This window comes from Brienomyrus brachyistius, unplaced genomic scaffold (genome assembly GCF_023856365.1).
Source record: "Brienomyrus brachyistius isolate T26 unplaced genomic scaffold, BBRACH_0.4 scaffold35, whole genome shotgun sequence".
NCBI classification, from domain to species: domain Eukaryota; kingdom Metazoa; phylum Chordata; class Actinopteri; order Osteoglossiformes; family Mormyridae; genus Brienomyrus; species Brienomyrus brachyistius.
The window spans coordinates 2,634,791-2,656,629 of NW_026042310.1; the positions used below are offsets into that span (position 1 = coordinate 2,634,791).

At 46.9% G+C, this 21,839-nt stretch overlaps 1 protein-coding gene across 1 annotated transcript in view; it reads left to right on the top strand.

The window, feature by feature from the left end:
- Positions 1–8,495, top strand: part of gabra3 (gamma-aminobutyric acid type A receptor subunit alpha3) — a 67,149-nt gene extending 58,654 nt beyond the window's left edge. Inside the window, exons 8-10 of the mRNA XM_048998018.1 lie at positions 494–646; positions 2,796–3,001; positions 5,985–8,495. Coding sequence (XP_048853975.1) covers positions 494–646; positions 2,796–3,001; positions 5,985–6,296 — 671 coding nt within the window. The 3' untranslated portion in view covers positions 6,297–8,495. The remainder of the gene's footprint in view (positions 1–493; positions 647–2,795; positions 3,002–5,984) is intronic.
- The last annotated feature ends 13,344 nt before the right edge of the window (positions 8,496–21,839 follow it).

The following is a 21,839-nucleotide window of genomic DNA, read 5'->3' on the forward strand; positions in this document are numbered from 1 at the left end:
GGGCGACTGCTTCCTCGTTTTTTAAATATCAGCGGCCGTCTTCAGATGACAGTGTCCTTCAGGTCGTGCCGTCTCGCGGGCACGAAGCGCTGACGGTGCGGCTCGGCCCGTGAACGCACTCACCTCGAAATCCCGGCGCAGGACGAGGCTCTGATTGTCACACAGGCGGGCGGGCGGACTGCTTCTGTAAACTCGCACTGTTGCGCTCATAGATCACTGCCGTGTGACAGCGTAGCCTAGCATGTTCCGAGTGGGATCATCTGACTTTGGTTGTGTATATGCTGGTGTCTATCTTTCTGTGTATCTGTCTATCTGTCCGTTCGTCCATCCACCCATTCATCCGCCCATCCTGGGGGAAGTGAAGTCTTTCACAGTGACACAGGGCACAAGGTGGAGGTTCAACCTTGGTTGGATATGGATCAACCCCAATCTGTTTGACTGATCCCCCCCCCCCCCCGCTTTCTTCTCTCCTCTCCTCCTTCTCCCCTTCCAGGAGAGTACATAGTGATGACAGCCTATTTCCATCTGAAAAGGAAGATTGGCTACTTTGTCATTCAGACGTACCTCCCCTGCATCATGACCGTCATCCTGTCCCAGGTCTCCTTCTGGCTGAACCGGGAGTCCGTCCCAGCACGCACCGTTTTCGGTGAGTCTCCCGAACAGATGTCTACATGTCTGGTCCCAGGGTCTATGAACATCTGGTTTTATGCCAGTGGTACGTGGTTTATAATCTGCTAGAGGTCAGATTGACGTTGACCTTTTTGAGGACCTCGAAGGCGGCCAGTGTCTCTCACAACAGTGACTCTCCTACTCGGAAGGTTGAGTTTGGGTAGAGTAAAAGTGTTTTGGGGGGTGGGGGTGAATCCTGCCGTGGTGTGGTCTTGGGCGTTTCGGAGCTCCCGGGAATTCAGATTCAATCAGATTGACCCGTAATTAGCGGGGCTGTAGAAAACCACGTAATTAATTACTGATTAGCGGAGGGTCGTTTAGAACGGGCTTGAGATGGAGCGGTGTGGCAGGCCACCCTAGGGGATGGTCACATCGTGATCTGCTCTCGTTGCATCAGCTATGGAATAGGGGACATCAGGAGTGAGGACATAGCTGTGCTTGCATGCGATCGACCATCGGGCCCCTTTCCTTTACCGCCGTGGACACGTTGAGGCGTAGAAGCCAGGACCCCCCCCCCCCCCCCCCCCACACACACACACACACACACACACATACAGGCAATAAAGGTCAATAGATCATTAAAATAACATCAGGGTCACATGATCAGATTTCAGCCTGATCTACGAGCCCTAACAGCCCATCAAGTTCACAGACAAGCAGGAGGAACGGAGATGCTTCCCTCGCCGTTCTCACATCCCATCTCCCACAAATTTCATCGTGCCCTAAACTAGAGCAGCAGACTCATCACGCTACTCAGTCGACATCCCCAGGGTGAACTAAGAGGCTGCTTAGGGCTCGGTGACCAGCAGGGGGAGCCCCCACTGATCAGCCTATCAGAACGGGAAGGAAAATGACAAATGACAACTAGGTTAGATTTTGCTTAGAGTCCCCAGAAAGGGTTTGGCCGACCCTGGGTGTCCCACTGTCTGACAGGATCTCCCTGTCTCAGAGGTACAGTAATGTAAAAATTCCACAAGGGGCAATTCAGTCGAGGGGGAGGGGCCCAGTACCACTGACACGCCGGTGAAGGACTGCGACGGGAATCTGAAATGCGCGCAAGTCCCCTGCCGCATCTGCGGCTCTCTGGGGTAGCGTTTCCTCCCACAGTGCCGGCAGTTCAGGAGATTCAGTTTACTTTCCCGTTAACCTTTTCGTCAGAGGCGCTTAAAGAAACAAGACGACCGCTGTCCCTTTAAATAGCAGGACCCCCCCAAAAGCCCACAAGGGGTACAGAGACACGGGCGCTGGCGTCGCCTCTGAAATGTCAGCCGAGAAGTTTATATTTAATTAACGAGCGGGCCGGCGACCGCGAGCCGGCGTCGGGATTCCTCCTCCTGACGTGACCTGATATTTCCCGTGGAAAATCCTGTCTGTTGCATTTTTACACGCCCATGTGCGATACATGATTTATTGCTCGAGCGGCAGCGTTGCTCAGCAAAAGAATGGACGTCCTGCGCCGGAAAGGATCATGGGAGACGAGCGGTTTCAGCGCACTGGGGTTCTGTGTCTCGCCCCAAACTTTTACAAAGTTTAATGAGGACCTTCCGGAATATTCTGCGCTTCGTACTGTAGCTGCTCATAATTGTTCTTGTTTTTTTTTTTCTCCCCTGTCCGCTTATTATAGAGGTTTTAGGGAGCTGTGTGACAGAGAGAGGCGTGAGAACGTCCCAGGGCGGGGACTGCCGCCCTTTCTGCAGCCTGACGCTCATTTTATTTGTCTGTCTCCTTTATGCTTCCTCATCTCTACCCGTCTCCACTCCCATGCCCAGATAAAACATGTCATTTGCAGGAAGACATGCAGTGATTATGGAAACAGCCCTGTACCCTGAACGCTACCTCCAGCTGAAACTGTGACTGAGATGTCACAGAAATTCCTGAAAAACGTTGATTGGTGTTATTTTTTTTTTTTTGTCTGTCCCTCCGTATGCTGTGCACTCCTTCAGAAATTAATTTGTTGGTCCAGGATTGTACAGTCAAAACTATCCAGTGAAATTCTGAAGCAGCTTGTCCGTTATGGCGTCGACCAGTAGGAGTCGCTCTACCTCCAGGAATGTAATTATGATGTCATTATGTGATGTTTTAAACGCAGTGCAAGGCTTATAATCGGTTGTGTGCCATCCCTTCAGGTGTCACCACTGTGCTCACCATGACAACCCTCAGCATCAGCGCTAGGAACTCGCTGCCCAAAGTTGCCTACGCTACAGCCATGGACTGGTTCATGGCCGTCTGCTACGCATTTGTCTTCTCGGCTCTCATCGAGTTCGCCACCGTCAACTACTTCACCAAGAGAAGCTGGGCGTGGGATGGCAAGAAGGAGGCGCAGGAAATGAGGGTGGGTGACGCAGCGTCGCGATGCAGCTCCCATCCAGCTGATGTTTTTGTTTTCTGTCCTGTACGTGGATTTCCTGGGTAATAAGTTTGACGATGAAGATGATTCTGGTGGAGACTGAACCGTTCGAGGCTAGCGAGCCCGTCTGAGCTGCAGGGGAGCCGGAACGTGTCCCCGGGCATCGCTGTCGCCCCACCAGTGCTTTGATCCCATCGCTCAGGGGCGTGATTAGGGCTGGCCCAAGCGGGAGAGCAAAACGGGAACCAGCCGGCTTCCCGCTTCCAGCATGACAGGTTTGCCTAAGTGATCAGGAGTCCCAGAGGAAAGGAAAGGGCAAAAGTCATCAGTGGTTTGCAAGGGGAGGGATGACTTTCTGATAAATGGCTAAAAAGACATTCATGCGCGTTTCTGGACGGTGGAATCGTCCGTGATCCACACGTTAGGAATATGAAATGAGGTCCTTCTTGATTCGCTGTTCTTTGGATGGGCGGGCCTTGAGGAGGTGCGAGGATAGTACAGGGAACCAGAGAAATTCTGATGGAACATGGTCACAGGGGAGGTGATCAGCGCCGAGTGCTGGCAGCTGTGTAGTGGGGTCTCCCACGTCTTCGGGGATTAAGTCACAGGCAAGTGGGGCAGAGAGACTTAGCCCCCCCCTCCCCACCAGCACCACCATTATTACAGCTATTATGGCACCAAGACGAAACAAGCAATGGCTCCCTGTGCCCCTCCTGCCACATCCCAGTGGGAAGAACAAGACTGTTAATTACAGGATTGTTGACTAGGATAAGCAGTTAGATGGTGGGTGGATGGATGGATGGATGGATGAAGGAATGGATGGATGGATGGATGGATGGAGGGATGGATGAAGGAATGGATGGATGGATGGATGGATGGATGGATGAAGGAATGGATGGATGGATGGATGGATGGAGGGATGGATGAAGGAATGGATGGATGGATGGATGGATGGATGGATGGATGGATGAAGGAATGGATGGAGGGATGGATGAAGGAATGGATGGATGGATGGATGGATGGAGGGATGGATGAAGGAATGGATGGATGGATGGATGGATGGATGGATGAAGGAATGGATGGAGGGATGGATGAAGGAATGGATGGAGGGATGGATGAAGGAATGGATGGATGGATGGATGGAGGGATGATGGATGATATGAAATTTTGCATGTATGAGGGGGGCAGTGAACCATAATAATCAGTGGTGGGGGTGGATGTTTCCCTTGTCTCATCATTTCTGGATTTTTCCATCCAATGCGTGTGGATTGTATGGTATCATGCAGGAGCACGTGCTGGCAGAAGCACGGGTCAGACGTGCCCAGGTTCCATGAGGTCACCCTCAGAACCCTCCTCATAGCCTCACTGACACGTCCTTAAGTAAAAGTTCAATCTGCATCCCGCAGACGCTGAATATTACAGTAATTACAATGAAGCGTCTCACCATATGTGCCGCTTAACAATTAATGCCGTTGTTAGTTTCACCGGGAACTTTATTCTCGCCCATGGAAGAATTTGACAGATGCCGTAAAACAGCAAACGGAGAAACCCTGAGAACGGCTTTCATACTTACCGTCGAAAAGTCTCCGGGAAGGAAACACGGCCGACCTTACGGGCCGGAACGCCGCTTAAAGGCCAAACATAAATGATGCAAGTTTTCGCAAGCGAGTTTTATCGTGAAAGCCAGTCGCGATCCTTCCTGCAAATCCGTTACCTAATCACCCCGGCGAGTGTCGGCTGAGTTTTCTGTTGAATCATGGGTCGGGGGAAGGGGGGGGGGGGGGGGAGAGAATTAAATCGCTTAAGAGGTGTCTGTGTTTAGGGCCGACGTGCTGGGGAGTCCGCTTCGCTTCGCGGCCTTCCAGCTCACAAGGGCGATTGTCCCGGCTAACGCTGTCCCTCAGCGTGAGTCTGTGAGTCTGTGAGGTTTGTTTTTATTTATTTTTTTTCTTCACTTAATCCCCAAACGGCCTCTCGCTAACCTGCGGGTGCTGCTATTAACTTGTCCCTCCCGCTTGTCTGACGGATTGAAGCAGTTACAGTGTAGCGGATGACGTTCAGACGCGTGTGCTAAAAGCCTTCTGGCGTATGTTGTTCACTGCGCTCCTCCCATGCCGACACGTCCACTCCGAAATTACCCACAATGCCACAGTGGATGCCCCGCAGAATAGAAGCTGTTGAGAGGGTTTCTTTCAGAAAATATCGTCAGATGATGGGGCAGGCACTATTATGCTTAAATGTGATACTTGTATTGACACAAGCCTTTAGGGTATTGAGGGTGAAACCTTTTTGGGTGAGATTACTCATAAGAATGAAGGTTTCTGACCAGGCTCCTGTGGGTTCCAGTTCCTAGAGAGGATCTCCTGTTGTACTTCTCAAAATTATGCTTAACAAATCATGTCTATACTCCCTATATTGTTTTGCTTAAGATATTCAGCTTGAGAAATATAACTGTAATAATAATTATTGCTGTATCTAATATTTATATGGCAATATAAATTAGTGTTGTATGTTTAATGTGGTTCTTCATAGTTTTGCAGACTACCAAATAATATATCTCAGTTCATACATTTACAAATAGTGCATCTAAATGACCCTCACAAATCATATTATTAGTATTCCAGTATATTATGAAGTTTGAATAATGGACGATTTGAGATAAGAACTGGTTAAGGCTGGGGAATGGAGAATGCAGGTTTCCATGGATACGTAAGAACTCAAGCAGCATCATCTTCTTAATGCACATTAACAGACTTATAGAACTTTTATAGAAGTTATACAAAGAGTGCTCTGCATCTCTCTGGGCTGATTTACCGTACTACTTAAACATAAAAGATGTCTGCTGTTTAATTGAAACAGGAAACTCCTCTCTACCGTCCTGCTACCCCTTGATACTAATTAGACGGAAATTAATTAGCGGCGTTTGTCTTTTCGAGCTGCTGTAATGAGTGTCTCCTTTATCATTCAGAGAAGGGAGTCGGCCTCACTCTCCAAAAAAGCCAACAACACGTTCAACATTGTGGGAACGACCTACGCCATCAACGTGGCCAAGGACCCGGGGTTGACCACCATTGCCAAGAGCGCCACCACAGTACCCGTGAAGATGCCCAAGGTGGAGGAGCACATGGTGGAGGCCAAGAAGTCCTACAACCGCGTCAGCAGAGTGGACAAGATATCACGCATCATCTTCCCCGTCCTGTTCTTCATCTTCAACTTGGCTTACTGGGCGACGTACGTCAACAGGAAGCCGATCATCATGAGGTCGAACCCGCAGAAGTAAATCCACGACAGGAAAACCCCACGAAGCAGATTTCGAGCGACCAAGTATCGCCAGCTACTTCCTAACGTATATGAGTTCCACATTCTATTCGCAAGATTACATAGGTTTAGGCATAAACGATGTAGAGTCACATAAATATATCTGGACGTTCATTTGTCGTTTCGTTTATTTGTCATACGAGAAACCTCCATTGGGTGTTTCGTTTCTGCCCTGGCTTCCTCTGACCTAGCTAGCAGCTGCAAAACATGAAGGGGAACACTGTACTTCTGTTCTGTAAACAAGGCTTTTTTATCATTTGAAGAGACGTTCAAGTGCCGCAATGTTACTCTGCCAACAGGGGGGCGCCTCATGAGGTATACCTGGGCAGAGCCCGCATGGTTCCTGGGCGCCCTCCTCTGTAGCCAGCACTTATAGCAGTCAGGCTGCCTGTAGAGAAGCTGTAGGAGCGTCCTCAGTAGCCGTCACCCTCTGGCCCGGCCCGGAGCCGTCGTGACGCCTGGAATTACTTTCGTCTCCCGTGGACCCATCTGTGTGTTTTCCGGTCCAGTGGTCCTCATTGTGTTTAAACTCTTCAGCGTGCTCAGTGCAAAGAAGAGAGGGAGGGAGGGAGAGAGAACGAGAGAAAGAAAGAAAGAAAGAAAAAGAAAGAAAGAAAGAAAGAAAGAAAGAAAAAGAGAGTGCCTTTCTGAATACCACATCTAGATCGATCTTAGGCGTGTGTCGATGTCTCTAAAGTTAGAGTAGTATGTCCCTTCCGCTGGTCCCCACAAGACGTTACACACATGTGGGGTGACCTCCATTGAAATTGCTCACTAAACACCCCTTTGACCCAAGTAAGCAAAATAATGCATCATGTATATTTTGGATTAGTGCCCCATACACAATGAATAGCATTCAACGTCAACATTAGACCTTTATATATAAATCCCTGCAGAATATGACCAAATGAATGGGTTGATCGAGCACTAGCTGGTATTTACAACGGTTATGAAATCCTTTGGTTCCTCGCAGTATTCTTTACGCGCGTCCTATGTTTTGGCATATTTATCAGCAGTTTATTAACTTTTGCATGGTGCTGTGCTTTATGTTTAATTACAGCACGAGAAAACCACGGCGTCAGTCTTTATGTGGCATGAGTTTTCTCTGCTTTTCTTCGTTTTTCTCTGCATTTTCGTTTAGGCATCTTAAAGCCGTTAGTTGACGATGTCCTTTTATCGGGCGTGCTACGCGTATATATGCAGCCAAACTGCATTGACAGAACACTGTAGCTACTCTTTAATGAACGGTTCACCTTTGTGGATGTCTAGAAGTATGTGTCGTTAGTCGGGCTTATATTTTCGGGGTAGATTAAATAACAAAGGACCTTGTTTTTTGTAGAGTGTAGCATCACCGAGTGAAACCAGGACTCCACAGGATACCGCTGCATGCATGTATCGAGTGTTTGTGTTTGTTTGTTTCTTTGCACGGTGTCCAAATCGTACTTTGCTAGGCCTGCATCCTGCTCATGCGAAGGTGACCTGTGTTTCATCCGTAGTGCGTGAAGAATACCCAGCGGCACATCCACGCCGAGTGGTGAGGGCCAGACCATCCGTAAAGGCCGTCTTCCGTGCATTAGGCGAACCTCTTCTGCCAGGTCCACACACTGCCGGCCTTTTCTGCATTTTATACCAAAAGGAATGAGATTTCTAAGTGCTACGGTTAGCGAGCCGCTTCAGATGAGAGTATAATCAAGCTCTCGCCTTTGATGCCAGAGGTAGTATTCCGTCGCAAGTAAATCTGGTTAACATTTGTTGCAAATTGTGCTCATATTGTACGTTTTATCTCAGTTAAAACATTTTTTTTCCTAAACTGAAAGGTATGCAGCTGACAGGCGATAATGTGCGCTAATCAAGAGAGTCACCAACAGAAGGGCAGCACAGATAGGGTCACAGTGGTTGCTACATGCAGAACGTGTGTTTTCTGCTTCTAAATCAGCCAAGACGGCAAGCCCACCTGCATCTGCATAAACTTCCAGAACATTCTAGGAGTTCCGGCCAGCCTCCCACACGAGTATTGCGGCTTACGTAGCGATCTCGCTCGACCTTTCCTTTTAAAATCGCAATGAGAAGTACAGCTTGTCTCGGTACCTGAGAACTGTGCGGCTTTTCTTTTATGCCAGACAAAAAAAAAAAAAAGAGACGATCATGGTCATGTTGTGAATGTGAAGGGTCGTTTAACGGTGATGTATCTTGTCGTTTATTCTTTTCAGCCATCTCGTCGTCTTTTTTTTCTTCTTTTTTTTTCCCGAACTGTTTACTTTGTTCGTAAAAATAATAATGATTGTTGGGATAAAGAAATGCTTGTGACAGGTTTTATGTGGATTCTTGTAGTAACGTGACGTTATAAAAAAAAAAATAACATTAAAAAGGAAATGATCCAATTGTAAAATCTCCCCGAACCCATCGGGCGTCTCGGCGCCGGGTTCATGAAGACGTCAGTCGTGTCGTGACGCGTCGCGTGAGCCGTGCTGTGACGCATGCCCCAGCTGTGTCTGTGTGTTTACACTGTGATTCGATGCATGTGCGGGAAAAGGTTTGGCTTACTCTCGAACCCTAACCTCTCTGCTGACCCCCATGACCCCCCCAGCAGTCGCACAGAGAGCCGCGGAAGGGCTGTCAAGTTTATGAGAAAAGCACCTTGTCCTACAGCCATTGGGCCATCTGAGGCATGGTTGTTAATAGACCCCCCCCCCCCTGCACTTTGCCTTTGCCCAATGCGTTTCTGTTAGTCCTTCGCTACAGCCAGAGAGAATCAAGATGACCGCTGATCTTTATGGTCACGAAGGCATCTCACTGGGATTTGGCACGTTCAGCGTATGTAGTCAGCAACCAAACAGGACTTGACTGCAACGTGACCAATTAATGAATTATCCTGATCAGCCGACACATGTAAGATCGCCACGCGGTACTTTATTTTTGTTAAATCTTTCCCAGTGAATTCCGCATCCTAGCGTGGGATAACATGACAGATATATAGCGTCCCGTCCAACCCAGACGCCGAGCTGAGTTCCACAAGTCCACTCCTGCTCGAGTCAGTTTGAGCTGCTTCTCACACCTTCCCTTTCGCGTCTTAGTGGGTTTATCAGGACTGGCCATCTTTAAGTGCCACCAGTTAACGTCCATTTAGACAGGAAGCAGTGGGCAGTCGCCGAACATCTTCATCCAAGATTCTTAACCCATTTGTCAAGGTTGATACTAGTTATCACAATGTATAGGGCTAGTATACGTAACAGATGCTAAACGTTATGTAGGGAACACAGCAGCACTGCCTACAACCCAATGCTGAAACCACTGCTTTGACCCCCCTGCCCTTTGACCTTCACATAATGTGGGGTCAAAGGTCACCAGGGCCTATTACCATAAACACAAAATACAATATGGCATGAAATGAAGTCACTCTTTTTTTCCTGCCTGTTCCTGCCACACTTGCTTTCTATCTCCCTGCACAAGGGATTGCAGATATAGACAATGAAAGATTTATTTATGTTCAGCATAAAGCTGGTCGTGTCTGCTGCCCTCATTAAAAAGTTTGGCTGACTGTGCGTTTTATTTTGCTGTTCCTGATATTGTGGCTCTTGTTTTTAATAGTACTCAAATATTCACATTAGACAGCCTCCGTCACCGGAGGCAAGCAGCATGCCCGCGTACCTGCGGATCATTCCGGAAGCTTCACTTTCACCATACTGTGAACTGCGTTGTACTGTCAAAAATAAAATGTGACACACAATAAATGATTTATCGCCAGCAGTTTTTTAAAAAAAAAAAGTCATTTGGTGGTTATTTTTAAATGAAATGAATCGCTGTACTGGTGCGTAAAAGTGTGATGTTACCAGGCTACAATGTCATACGGAGTAACTCTTGTGTTGTGAGCCGTTGTCTATCAGGGGGGGGGGGGGGGGGAGATAATGGTTCTATGAAATGTTCTGATCATCCATGTGTCACGGTTAAATTTGGGTTAAATAAAGATATACAGTTAAGAATGACACTTTGGGTCCCATTTCTGTGTTTTGACTAGTGTTGGTCGTGTGTGTGTGTGTGTGGATTAGGTTTATATTACTTTGTGAGGAAGAAATGTCCCCCAAAATGTAATTAAAACCTGTTTTTTGGGTTCCCACCAAGATCTGTGAGTGCAACTGAAGGAATAAAAATGCCAAAAGTCTCATATTTAGTTACTTATGGTTAAGGTTATGGCTGAGTAGGGGTTAAGGTCATCATGTTGGGATTAGAGTTTTCCCCATATAAATATCCCCAAAAAGATTAATTACAAACCTCTGTGTGTGTGTGTGTGTGAGCGCGTGTGTGTGTGTGTGTGTGTGTGTGTGTGTGTGTGTGTGTGTGTGTGTGTGCGCACACATACTTCTCCCCAGTCAGAAGGCACTTACATTACAGCATTAACTGCCTGTAAATCTGGCCTCCCCTTACATTTTAGAGCTTCAGACCATAGTCCTATTTCAACTGATTATTCCTGCTCCTGAGGTTTCTAAGCTGCAGTTAAGTGATTCAGATGCTTGCAAACGGGATGATGAATCAAATCTTTTTAGGCAATTAACTGGACCTAAATGTATCCCAGGCCCAAGAAGGCAAATGAATAGATATTCAATCCTCCCAGGCATGAACTCCTCCTGTCCTCCTCCTCCTAGCGATGAGGTCGAGGTCTATATGAGTTGGCGGTTTCCAAAAGCTCACTTCTTCTCCGTTCCCTGAAATCAAACGAAGCATCTTTGAAGGGCGGCCACTAGCTTGGACCCTTCATGTTACAGATACCGTTCCTGGACTAGAGACCGGAGTTCTCTGAGCAGGGGGGAACAAAATAGTCAAGTGACGCAGGACAACGGAGGACGCCTTGCCTTCAGTTCAGAATCTCCGACAGAGCGGGCCGTTTCATCGACGCCGCCGGCCGAGTCCCGCGACGGTGCCACCTTCCAACGTTTCCACGCTTTTGAAACCCTTCCCAGAATCCCTCTGTGAGGGCTTGAGCGGAGCTTCCTGTCTGCTTTCTGCTTTTAGATAAACTTCTGAGCAGCATTCGGCGGAGAGAAGCCCTATTTCCCGTCGTCGGGTAAGACTTTGCTGGGGGGAGGCAGAGAGTTAGTCTGAAATGAGGTCATCTCCGAAAGGCATTAATGACAATGAATGCGGCCCCCCCCCCCCCCACGCCCTCAATTCTGCCATTAGATTCTTCCCGTCATTCATTTCTATGCACCGTGAACCAAGTGCGCCGGAACTTTCTGGCGCGGAGCTAAAAGGGGCGAGAGATCTACTCCGGATTCTCTATTTAAATATCCGCCGCGTGCTCCTTTCGTGATGCCTTGACCCGGCGGTCCGTCGCATGACAGAAAAATGAAGAGTTTCCCCCGCCGAGTAGCTTAATGTAATTGAAGGACGCCGAGACCATGCGCCTCTTGGGAGTCAGGACTCTGCGCTGTCATAAGCCCCTCTTTTCAATTTCTGCCTGGCGTGCGACTCTGTAACAATGTGAACGAGCTTTTTGAAGTGTATGGGCCTCCGCCATCATTCCAGAGCCAGGAATACCCTGTCGGCAGTGCGATAGCCAGCCGCCACGTGAGAAAGCCCGAGATCGTTCCAGAATTTTCCGCCCGCCATCTTATCAGCAGGCGCCACACCCCGCGGGAAAACATCGTAATGTTAGCGAAGACTTCAGTGTGCGTGTCTTGATTCAGTCTCGCGTAGTCAGGACCTCACTTGTCGCTCGAGGATGAGTTGTGGTTCAAGTCGCTTTTAGTTTCGGCCCGATTTTTTCATTGCCTGAGAAATTAATTTTTTTTAAGGAAATGAAAGAAATGGAGCAGCACACATTTTCTGCTCTGACCTTCTTGTTTATTTCAGCTGTTCTGCTGGTGTGTGTGTGTGTGTGTGTGTGTGTGTGTGTGTGTGTGTGTGTGTGTGTGTGTGTGTGTGTGTGTGTGTGTGTGTGTGTGTGCCCGTGCGTAAGGAAGTAGAACATAAATGTCCTGCCCTCCTCCTCCGCTCTCCCCTGGGCTGCAGCCCAACAACCTCCCCCATCCACCGGGACCCCCTGTGTGTGATAGTCTTGGTGGGGGGGTTTAAACCTGTTCACATTTTATGTGCCACCAAAAAAAGGCATATTTTCACTGGTATTATGAGGTCAGAGAACGGTGCTAGACATTATTCATTAGGTAATTAATTGGGATTCGGAGACACTGGTCCGGTTCACTTTAACACTGACGTCCGCGAGTAACTCGTTAAACCCGAAATTCGAGGCGAAAAGACCAGGAGGGCAGTAGGAAACCCAGATGAGTTGTTTCTTATGAAAGCACTCAGCGTTTGCATTTGCATACATTACATCCCTGTTTACTTTCCCGTTTCCCCCTGCAAAACCCGTTTCTCAGAAGTTTAGACGGCAGCTTGACACCTTCCAACGGGTTGCAAAATTACGACGAGGGGAAATTAGCATTTTTCCGCCCTGGCAACGAGACGTTTTTTTGTTTTGCTGGGCTGGGGTCTTTTTTTTTTTTCCCAGAAGTCTGAGCAAACAGACTGCCTAATATTCCGGCCCAGTGAGAAGCACCTGTGAAGATGGGCAAGCAGCACAGGGGTCCAGGAACACTGGTGACAGTCTCGATGGACTAATCTTCAAACATCTTTATTTATTTATTTCGTCTTCGCTCTAACAGCTGCCAAAACATTCAAATCGAATCTCCTGACAAGGGCAACGTAAGGTCATCGCGGGAACGAAGCTCTAATGCCGGGGAGACATTTATAATACAAATATTTACACCAAAAAATGAATTCTATGAAATTTAAATGAACTAAACTTTAATTAATTTATGTAGCTATTGCTGGTTTGGAGCTACAGTGTAGGATAATAGCTGCTGTTGTATTTTTGAGTATTTTTTACTTCCATGATGAAATTTGTGTAATTAATACTGTGAGTGAAGATGCCTGAGTCTAAGGGCTCCCAAACTTTTAAGGTCAACAAAAAATTTCATGGACCTGTAAAAGTGGGGGGGGGGGTGTGTGGGGCACCAAATGTGTGCAGAAATATTGGAAATCTCGTATTTTTGTGGACCAAATATGGAACCCAGCATTTTGTGACAGATTGATCCGGTTACATATAGGACTCTGGGACAGTGATTTTACTGAGCAGGGACAGGTACCGATCCACAGACCGGCAGTTGGGAATCCTTACTCTTATTACTAATAAAGACAATAAAGTAGAGAGGTCCCATGTCGTCGTGGGGTTTCCTCCAGGTACTCCGGTTTCCCCCCACAGTCCAAAGACACGCTGAGGCTAATTGGACTTGCTAAATTGCCCATAGGTGTGCATGTGTGAGTGAATGGGTGTGTGAGTGTGCCCTGCGATGGGCTGGCCCCCCATCCTGGGTTGTCCCCTGCCTCGTGCCCATTGCCTCCAGGATAGGCTCCGGACCCCCCGCGACCCAGTAGGACAAGCGGTTTGGAAATGGATGGATGGATGGAAGTAGAGAGGAGTAATGGCATAAAAATGTACTACCCCCCACCCTCACAGCAAGAGACATGCATCACTAAATTTTTTATTTTTTTTTTACCATGAAGGGTAGGTGTTTCATACCGCGTGGGATGTGTCCACCACACGGGTATGCTGATGTAAAAAAAAACAAAACAATGGAAAGATCCAGGACCGATGAAGACTGGTACCAAATGTGCACCATAGGTCCGACCAGGGGGGGGGGTATTCCACAAAGCAGGATTTCCCAGTCAGCAGGATAACTTAAGCCAATCTTCAAAACTGTCCAGTAGGAAGAAAGGTAAATGACATTCCTATCGGATAATCCTTACATTTGGCTCAAGTTATCTAGCTAACGAAGAAATCCTGCTTTGTGAAATACCCTCCAAGGAAATCGTCGCCTGATGGCTAATAGACATGTTGCCACTTTCCTTCGACTTTTCAAATGAATTCGGAGAGGGAAAAACTCAGATACCGTGAAGGAGTCGACTCTTAAGTTTTCTTGTCATTTTCTTACTGACGTGGAATTTACCCTGGTGGATGGATGGTGGATTTTCGGGTTTGTTGTGCTTAAAATTACAAGAGATGTATCAGTTCTGCGAGAAAAAAAAAACTGAAGAAACTGCCAAGCCCTGTACTTCCTGGGGGAATAAGGAAGCGTTTCCTGTGAATGGAGAGTCTGTGTGTGAGTGACGCAGAGTAGAGAGGTGAGGCTTCACACTCTGGGGTTACGAGTTCGATTTGGGCCCCAGCCCTGTCTGTGTGTGTGTGTGTGTGTGTGTGTGTGTGCGTGTGTTTTTGGATGTTCTCGTAGCTCAAAGATTCAGCACCTCTAAATTGTACCTTAATGTGTGGTTCATTACCCCCCCCCCCATCCCGTTCAGGGTGTGGGAAAAAGCACCGGACCTCTGCTGAATAAACATATACAGAAAACAGAGGAATGGACTTCGACGCAATTGAGATGAATCCTCTCTGCAGACCCATCTGCGGGACACGCACTCATTAAATCCGAACCGACTTCGACGGCTCTCCGAGGCAACGGGCCTGATACCTCTAGCAGGTAAGATTCGTTGAAATAACAGACAAAAAAAGGAAAATAGAGATTAGGTTACGGGGCTCAATAGAGCCTAATGTGACAGATTGGGGTCTCAGTTGGGAAGCACAGGCTGGGCTGCGGAGGCGCACATACACATGCAATTTCCCAGCATGCACCTCTCAGATTGCAAACTCCTACACAAAGAGCCGGTCTCATCAAACATGCAGTGATCCTGACAGCTCTGGCAGGATCCTTGTGAGGCTGGACCCATATATTTATTTCATTATTCCCCCCACAATGCCACCTCTTCCTAACCCCAAGTCATCCTAAATGACAGCCAGCCGCGAGAGAGAAGGCTCTGTTAGCGAAATCTCCCAAAAAGCTAATGCCCCGTGATTCGTCCTTTAGGTACCGGTCTTTGGAGTCAACGCGAGCATGCGACTCAATCAGACATGAAAGCGCATGCAAAGGCGCAGCTGATGATGTCGCTTCTTCTGCGGTGTGTATTTTTTTCAAAAACTTTGTTTTTTTTTTGTTTAGCATGCTCCTGTTTTTAGCTAGCCTAATGGAAATCGATACGTCGACCATGCAGTCAAAAGACCAGGGACACCCCAAAGCCCGATAAAGGTCAGACTGATGCTGGGTGTTATTGAATGGATCCCTTGCAGGCTGCTCATTGATTTCAGGTTGGGGTCTTAATTAGTAAATGGCCCAGGATGAAGCCGTTTATTCGTCCGTCAGTGTCTGGGGATTTGCGTGTACGATGGCCTGAACGATAAATGAATTGGGTGCTTACTTTTAAATATAAGTGAGGTTTGAGATGGAGGAAAAACAGCCCAGTGCCAAAATGCAGTGGAAATGTTCTTGTGTGGAAAGCAGCCGGTGACAAGGGGACCTCGGCTTGATTGATCTGGTGAGAGGGGGGGGGGCGCGCATCTTTACAGTAACACTTCGCCTCCCGTCCATCACGTGAGCTGCCACGGATCCGGTAGTCGGGGGCAACCAGCATGCAAGCATGAACCATCTCACGGGGTCACCGAATCCTCCCTGGGGAAGGCGACAGAATTGAGGGGAGCGGCTCTACCCATCCCCGACATCTCATTCTGCGCAGATGCAAACTCAAATGCTACCATATGGCTAATAAGATGGGGGGGGGGGGGGGGGGTGACTGGGACGCTGCCTCCCTCCAAAATTAATATGTGTTCTGAAACTTGACACTCAGCTGAAAATTAGATTATTTTCACGGTGACTGGGAAAGATACACCCTTCATTTGTGGAAAAAAGCCTAAAATTAAAGGTGGGGGGGCAGTCTTGAGCTTCCTTTCCTTTAAAAAAATCAGAAAGTCAGAATACAAATATATACAAATGGACAAATGGCCTTGTATACTTGTTTTACATTGCCATGTTGCATGGCTGCACGTGCATCAAGGTTAAAGGCCGACTTTTTCGGGTTTAGGACTGGATATTATTGGGGAAGGGTTAGATATGCCTTGTACCCCTAGCCTCTGGGATACGGTTAGAAAGTAAAGATCCCAGAAATATAAATTTCCCAATATGCTCTTAGCCTGGTACGACGCTGCCATGCATCTTAAAAAGATCAGAAGTCAACTGCAGTTCTTTCAAAAATTGCTTAGCTGTAGGGTGAACTGAAGGAGTGTTTTTGGGGGGCAGCTAACCTAATTACTTTGAGGTGGATAAGCAACATTTAATATGGATTTATTTATAGAGAGGGCCTGACATGCTGGAAATGGCAAAATATATATATATATATATATATATATATATTTAATAATGGGAATCTGACCTTCATTTTGCAATTGTTGAAGTTTGTTAGTCCTGTCGCTGTTGTTGTTTGCACAGCGATTGTTTTTATTGTGGCGGAGGGAGGATTTTGGAATCCGGGTCATTCTTATTTGGTTAAACTGGCATGAATGGCTTCCACTGTCTGGAGTGTATTTACTGGGTTAAGAAGACAAAGCTGGTTACCCTTTAGGGGCAAAACCAGAAATCCTGTAAAACCTTTTTGATCACCGGTGTAAGAAAGTGCACAGCAGCTGGGGATTAAAATTACTTTGAAAGGGCCCCCATGACACACAGCCCTCCCCCCCCCCCCACCTGAGTCATCTCCTGGCCCATCAAATCTTCCCTAGTTCCCGAGACTGAGAAGAGCAGGCGGTCAGCAGGTGTCTCTTAGACCAACGGGGAAGCAAAGCAATGTATTTGTTATGGGTTTTCTCCCAGCCGCTACGGTTTAATTGCTTTATTTCGCCGATCGCTGCGACAACCGCCTGACAGCCCAGTTACGTGGCTGAGGCAGAAATGATTCCGGCCAGTTTGACTGGTGGCCCTCGGATTAGGGACCGAAACGATCCGTGGTTACGTTTCCGTTCACACGCACGGCGACGGTGGCAATCCGGGGACCTTTCAATCAGGCATCCTGAAAGTCTGAGATAAGTGGTACTGGTGCTGAAGGCAGCGTACTGGTTCTCTGGAGAACTGGAGAGTTCGCCGGAACATTCTTGGAAAGGTCATTGACATGACCCAACCTCTGCTAGCAGGGACCGCTAGTCTTATGTAATTGCAATTAGCTCGAACTGAACGTCTTTGGTTTTGTTTATGAATTTGGTTTTGAAGGCCTACTTGGTATTTGCTGTGTGGTTATCGATCAGAGGAGCCCTACTGCCTTCCCACGCCATGAATCCCTTCCCCTGTTGCTTGCATCATCAGATCGTCGACGAAGAGCGCAAGGAAATCCTAGCATCGGATGATGCTATCGTTTGCTTCGCAGAAGAACATCATCCTTTCCTTTTAGGAAACGCGCAGAGCAATGCCACGATTGCTAAATCTCTCGCACCGTTTTAAACACACGCACCATTTTTTATTTTTTTTTTACGCCGACCGCGTCCACGGAAACAAGGTTTCCATGGCAGCCATCACTCTGAATGGAGAGGATCTGACGATTATTGGTGACACCGGCCGGCCGGTCCGGATGAAATAATGAGAGAGGAGAGGGGAGACCAGAGCGGGGGACATAAATTCCTTGCAGAAGTCAATAGAGAGGCACTCGCCGAAACCAATATATTAATCCGAGACGAGCAGGAGGGCAGATTTTCCATGCCGTTTCTTAGCAACAACAGTGTCCGTACCTTTACAAACCAAACAAGTGTAAGATGGGGCTTTTAGGGGGCTATTTTTAGCTACGTGGCAGCATGTGCTGAGCACTTTTCTAAGCCTGTTTGATTCAGTGATTTCATCTTGCGTTGCTGCTTCCTGTTCCCTTTTATGGGATTCTCCACTATTAGTAAGCCACACGGAGCGAGTCAGCAACCGTAAACAATCTTTCTGAAATATAAATGCAGATCATACACACACCCGATTAAAGCGGATATAAAATATATATTCATGAACATTCATAAACAACACAGCAGGAAATGGTAAAAATGCCGTTTCGCCTATGTCTTCGAGAAAATATCCATCAAGCTGACAGGTTCTAAGTATGACCATGAGCATGAGTTCATTTATTTATTTATTACGTACTACATAAAAAAACGCATTACGTCAGCAGCCTCACTGATTCACCGATCCGATGCTCTTAAGAGAGCTCTGGTTTTACGCATCAAGAGCACTACGGCTTAAAAGTGGCAGAGAGTCTTTACGGCACAGAGACGTGGAACGACACCTAACGTCTGTGGGGTCAGGCGTGTCTTATATTATAAGATTATCCTCCCAGTGAGAACATGCTTACGCACTTATTTGAAATCCAGATTTCCTTCCCCTCCAACTCCCACATTGACCTCTTGCTTCTCTATTAATCGTCTTCCCCCAGCCCACCTCCCCCAATAAGAATTATTATATTTTACCCCGGTAATTATTTTACTCAGGCAGAAAGGGCAGCTACCTTGTCTGAGGTGGGGCCCGAAGCTGCGCTTCGGGAGGCGGAGCCGGGCCTATGCGTGGGGCGTGGGCCTCATGGTGCGACGGCAGCTGTCTCTTAATAGAGTCTGTCAACCCTGATTGATTTTGCTGCTCAAAATGGCAGCCGCGTTTTAATTGGACCAAATGTAAGATTTCCAAGATTCGGGATTTTATTTGCCGCATGCATAGCTACGCTGGTACAACTTGCGGCGAGATGTAAATCTGGCTCGCTTCTGAGACAATTAAAAAAAATGTAGGATAAACTCGATTAAAAAGTTAAAAATTTTAATAGTTAAGGGGGTAGACTAAAGACAGAGGCCAAATAGAAGATAAATAAAAGACTGAATAAAAACACTATTTATAACACTGTGTGCAAGTAAAAATTAAAAAGAGTTTCCCCTAATTAAAATAGAGTAAGAAAACATTGAAAACGTAGGAATAGTGCTGGCTAAAAGATCTCACCTACTATCGTATGAATATCCTCTTTTTTTTTTTTAAATGATCTTTTCATCTAGCTGTTAAAAAGATGTTCTTTGTTTGTTAGGTTTTTCATTCAGCTGCAGGAATCGAGCTCGCCGTCCTCGACAGAGAGCCATCATCAAACCCTCCTTTCATCTCCGAGAGCTGCGGAGTTTGCTGACTCTATACCTTCGTTTTATTGTTTTTTTTTTTTAATCCTTTATACTTCAGGGAGAGTCAGAAAAGGTCTTAATAATTGCGAAAACGTTTTCCTTCGGCGGATAGGCCCGGTTCCACTTCCTCGCCCAGCCCCCAGGGGCACCTGCCCGCTGACTCCTTGGCAAACCGAGCCTTGTTTGGTGAGCTCTCCTTTCCAAACACACACAGGCGTACAGGCACACGCCGCCCGCTTTACACACTCACAAAGTGTGCTTTTCTTGTCATCCATTAGTCGTGGTAGCATTAGCTCGGGGTCCATCTGTCTCTGCATCTGTGTTGTTGCTGTTGGAGGCTGGGGGGGGGGGGGGGTGTCATTCTCCGATACTGACAGGAACTCATCCATCCAAACAGCTAGCGGTGGGGTGCAGATGTCACCGCCGGCCCTCTGACATGCGGCCGTCCGTCGCATGCCTGACCGCATGCTTGAATCAATTGGAACGTGTCGCCCCCTACGTGTCACAGATGGTAAGGATTCTTTGTGGAGGTTTTCATGACTAATGGATTGCATGTCTGCGGGACTAGATCAGACATTCCGGTTTAATCTATGAACAAGAGAATAACTCAGGAATTAATGACAGGACCTCATGCAGAGTAAATGCGGCAGTCGCAGGCAGCGGCATTGCTTGCGGGTGCTTCAGCAAAAGGAATCCATGAGCAGGACAACAAACTCGGCAGATGGGTATTACGCTGCAGCCCTTTGTGGGGAATTCAAATCAGGCTGAGCCTAAGAGGGGAAACACAGACTCGCCGTGTCCAATGAACAGCCCGAAAAAAAGATGCGAGCCGATTCAGGGTCTTATTTATTGCCGTCGTTTTGTTTTTGTGTATTTCCAAAACGCACAACGGGAAGCAAGAAACTAGAGAAGGGAGCACAGACCAAAAGAAAAAATTACCTTTCCTTAGCGTGTGTTGAGGATTGAGACAGAAACCGGCACCTTATATGAAAAATCACTGGATGCACGATGGGAAAAAAAAAGTGAAATTTGGATCTAAACCTTAGCAACTTGTTTTAAAAAAAATCTTTAAATCTTTTGCATTTATATGCAAATGAGAATTTAAGAGGCAGGAATGAGCAGAAGAAAACCTGCTGCTAGTCTGTTTACTAGTTGTTACTTAGCAGAACAAGGCATACAGTTACATCAGTAGTGCTAACAGTGACAGTTTGAGGCTCAAGGCAATAAACACAGTCATAATCCGGAAAGCTGGGATGATCTCAAGAGCAGGAAAGAATAAAATAGCACAGAAACTACTTTTTAGTTCATCTTTCCCTCATACTCATAAATAACACCTACAGTACCCTCAAATGGGTATTTAATCATGAAATATAACAGACTGCTACATTTCTTAAATCATTGGCAGGGCCTGGCTACTCTAGATGGACTAAAAAAAAAAAAGACCAGTACAGCATGTTTAGTTCGTCACGGACCCATCCTCGGTCCCCCTGCACTTTCCCATAAATGTGTTGTTCCTGGTTTAATATCATCCATTTCTCAGAGTATGTAGATATCACACATATCTGTCTCGTCTCACTGCAGGCGTTGTTAGCTGTGTCATTTTTAGAAGCTGAATCATACTGAACTGGGATGTAGCACACGTTTCATTTCCCGTCCTCTGTGTTTTACACACTGTTTTGCGCTAAATGAATTTCGCTACGCCGTAAGGAGCGCCGTCTTATAAATGTCTGGTGCATGACGCCCCTAGTGCTTTACGGGTTGTTTTTGCATTTCCCCGTTTCTATTCTATAATAGAAATCTGTGCCGCACTCATTTTCCCATGCTACTTATATGATGTTCTTCTTCACAGTGTACACATATTTCATTACCCTCTGACAGTTCAACACTGTATCCCGGCAGACAACAGAATTAGAACCAAACCTTCGAATGAGTCACACAGCCATGAGTTTACCCGGCAATGCGAGCTTACGCCATGCTGGCTAATTTATCATTTCGACATAATTATTTCATCTTTCTCCTGCAGAAACGAACGAAATGGCTCAACGGTGCCAAATGTCCGTGCCTCTATCTGTTTAATCAATAGCATTTTCAAAACAGGACTTCCATTAGCTTAAATTTCCTGCTCTCTGTGGACAAGCGAAGATCTTAATAAGTCTACCAGGAATAAAGCCTGATTCCACAGCCCTGCTGGGCAAACATGTCTGGCATCTGATACATGTGTGTAATTCAGGTTCTTTCGGTATCAAAGTGTTCCGAATATGGATGGTTGGTTCCTTTCCGAGAATATCCTGCGTTCCAACTGGGACTCAAAGCATTTCTCCTTAGGAAAAAAATAATCAAACCGCATCATCCTTTCGCGACAGCAGCCTGAAATTTTTCCATTTCCTTGGTTTCATAATAAAAACTCACTGACAGAGAAACGTTGCATTATTAAAATCCCGTGTTTAAATTTAT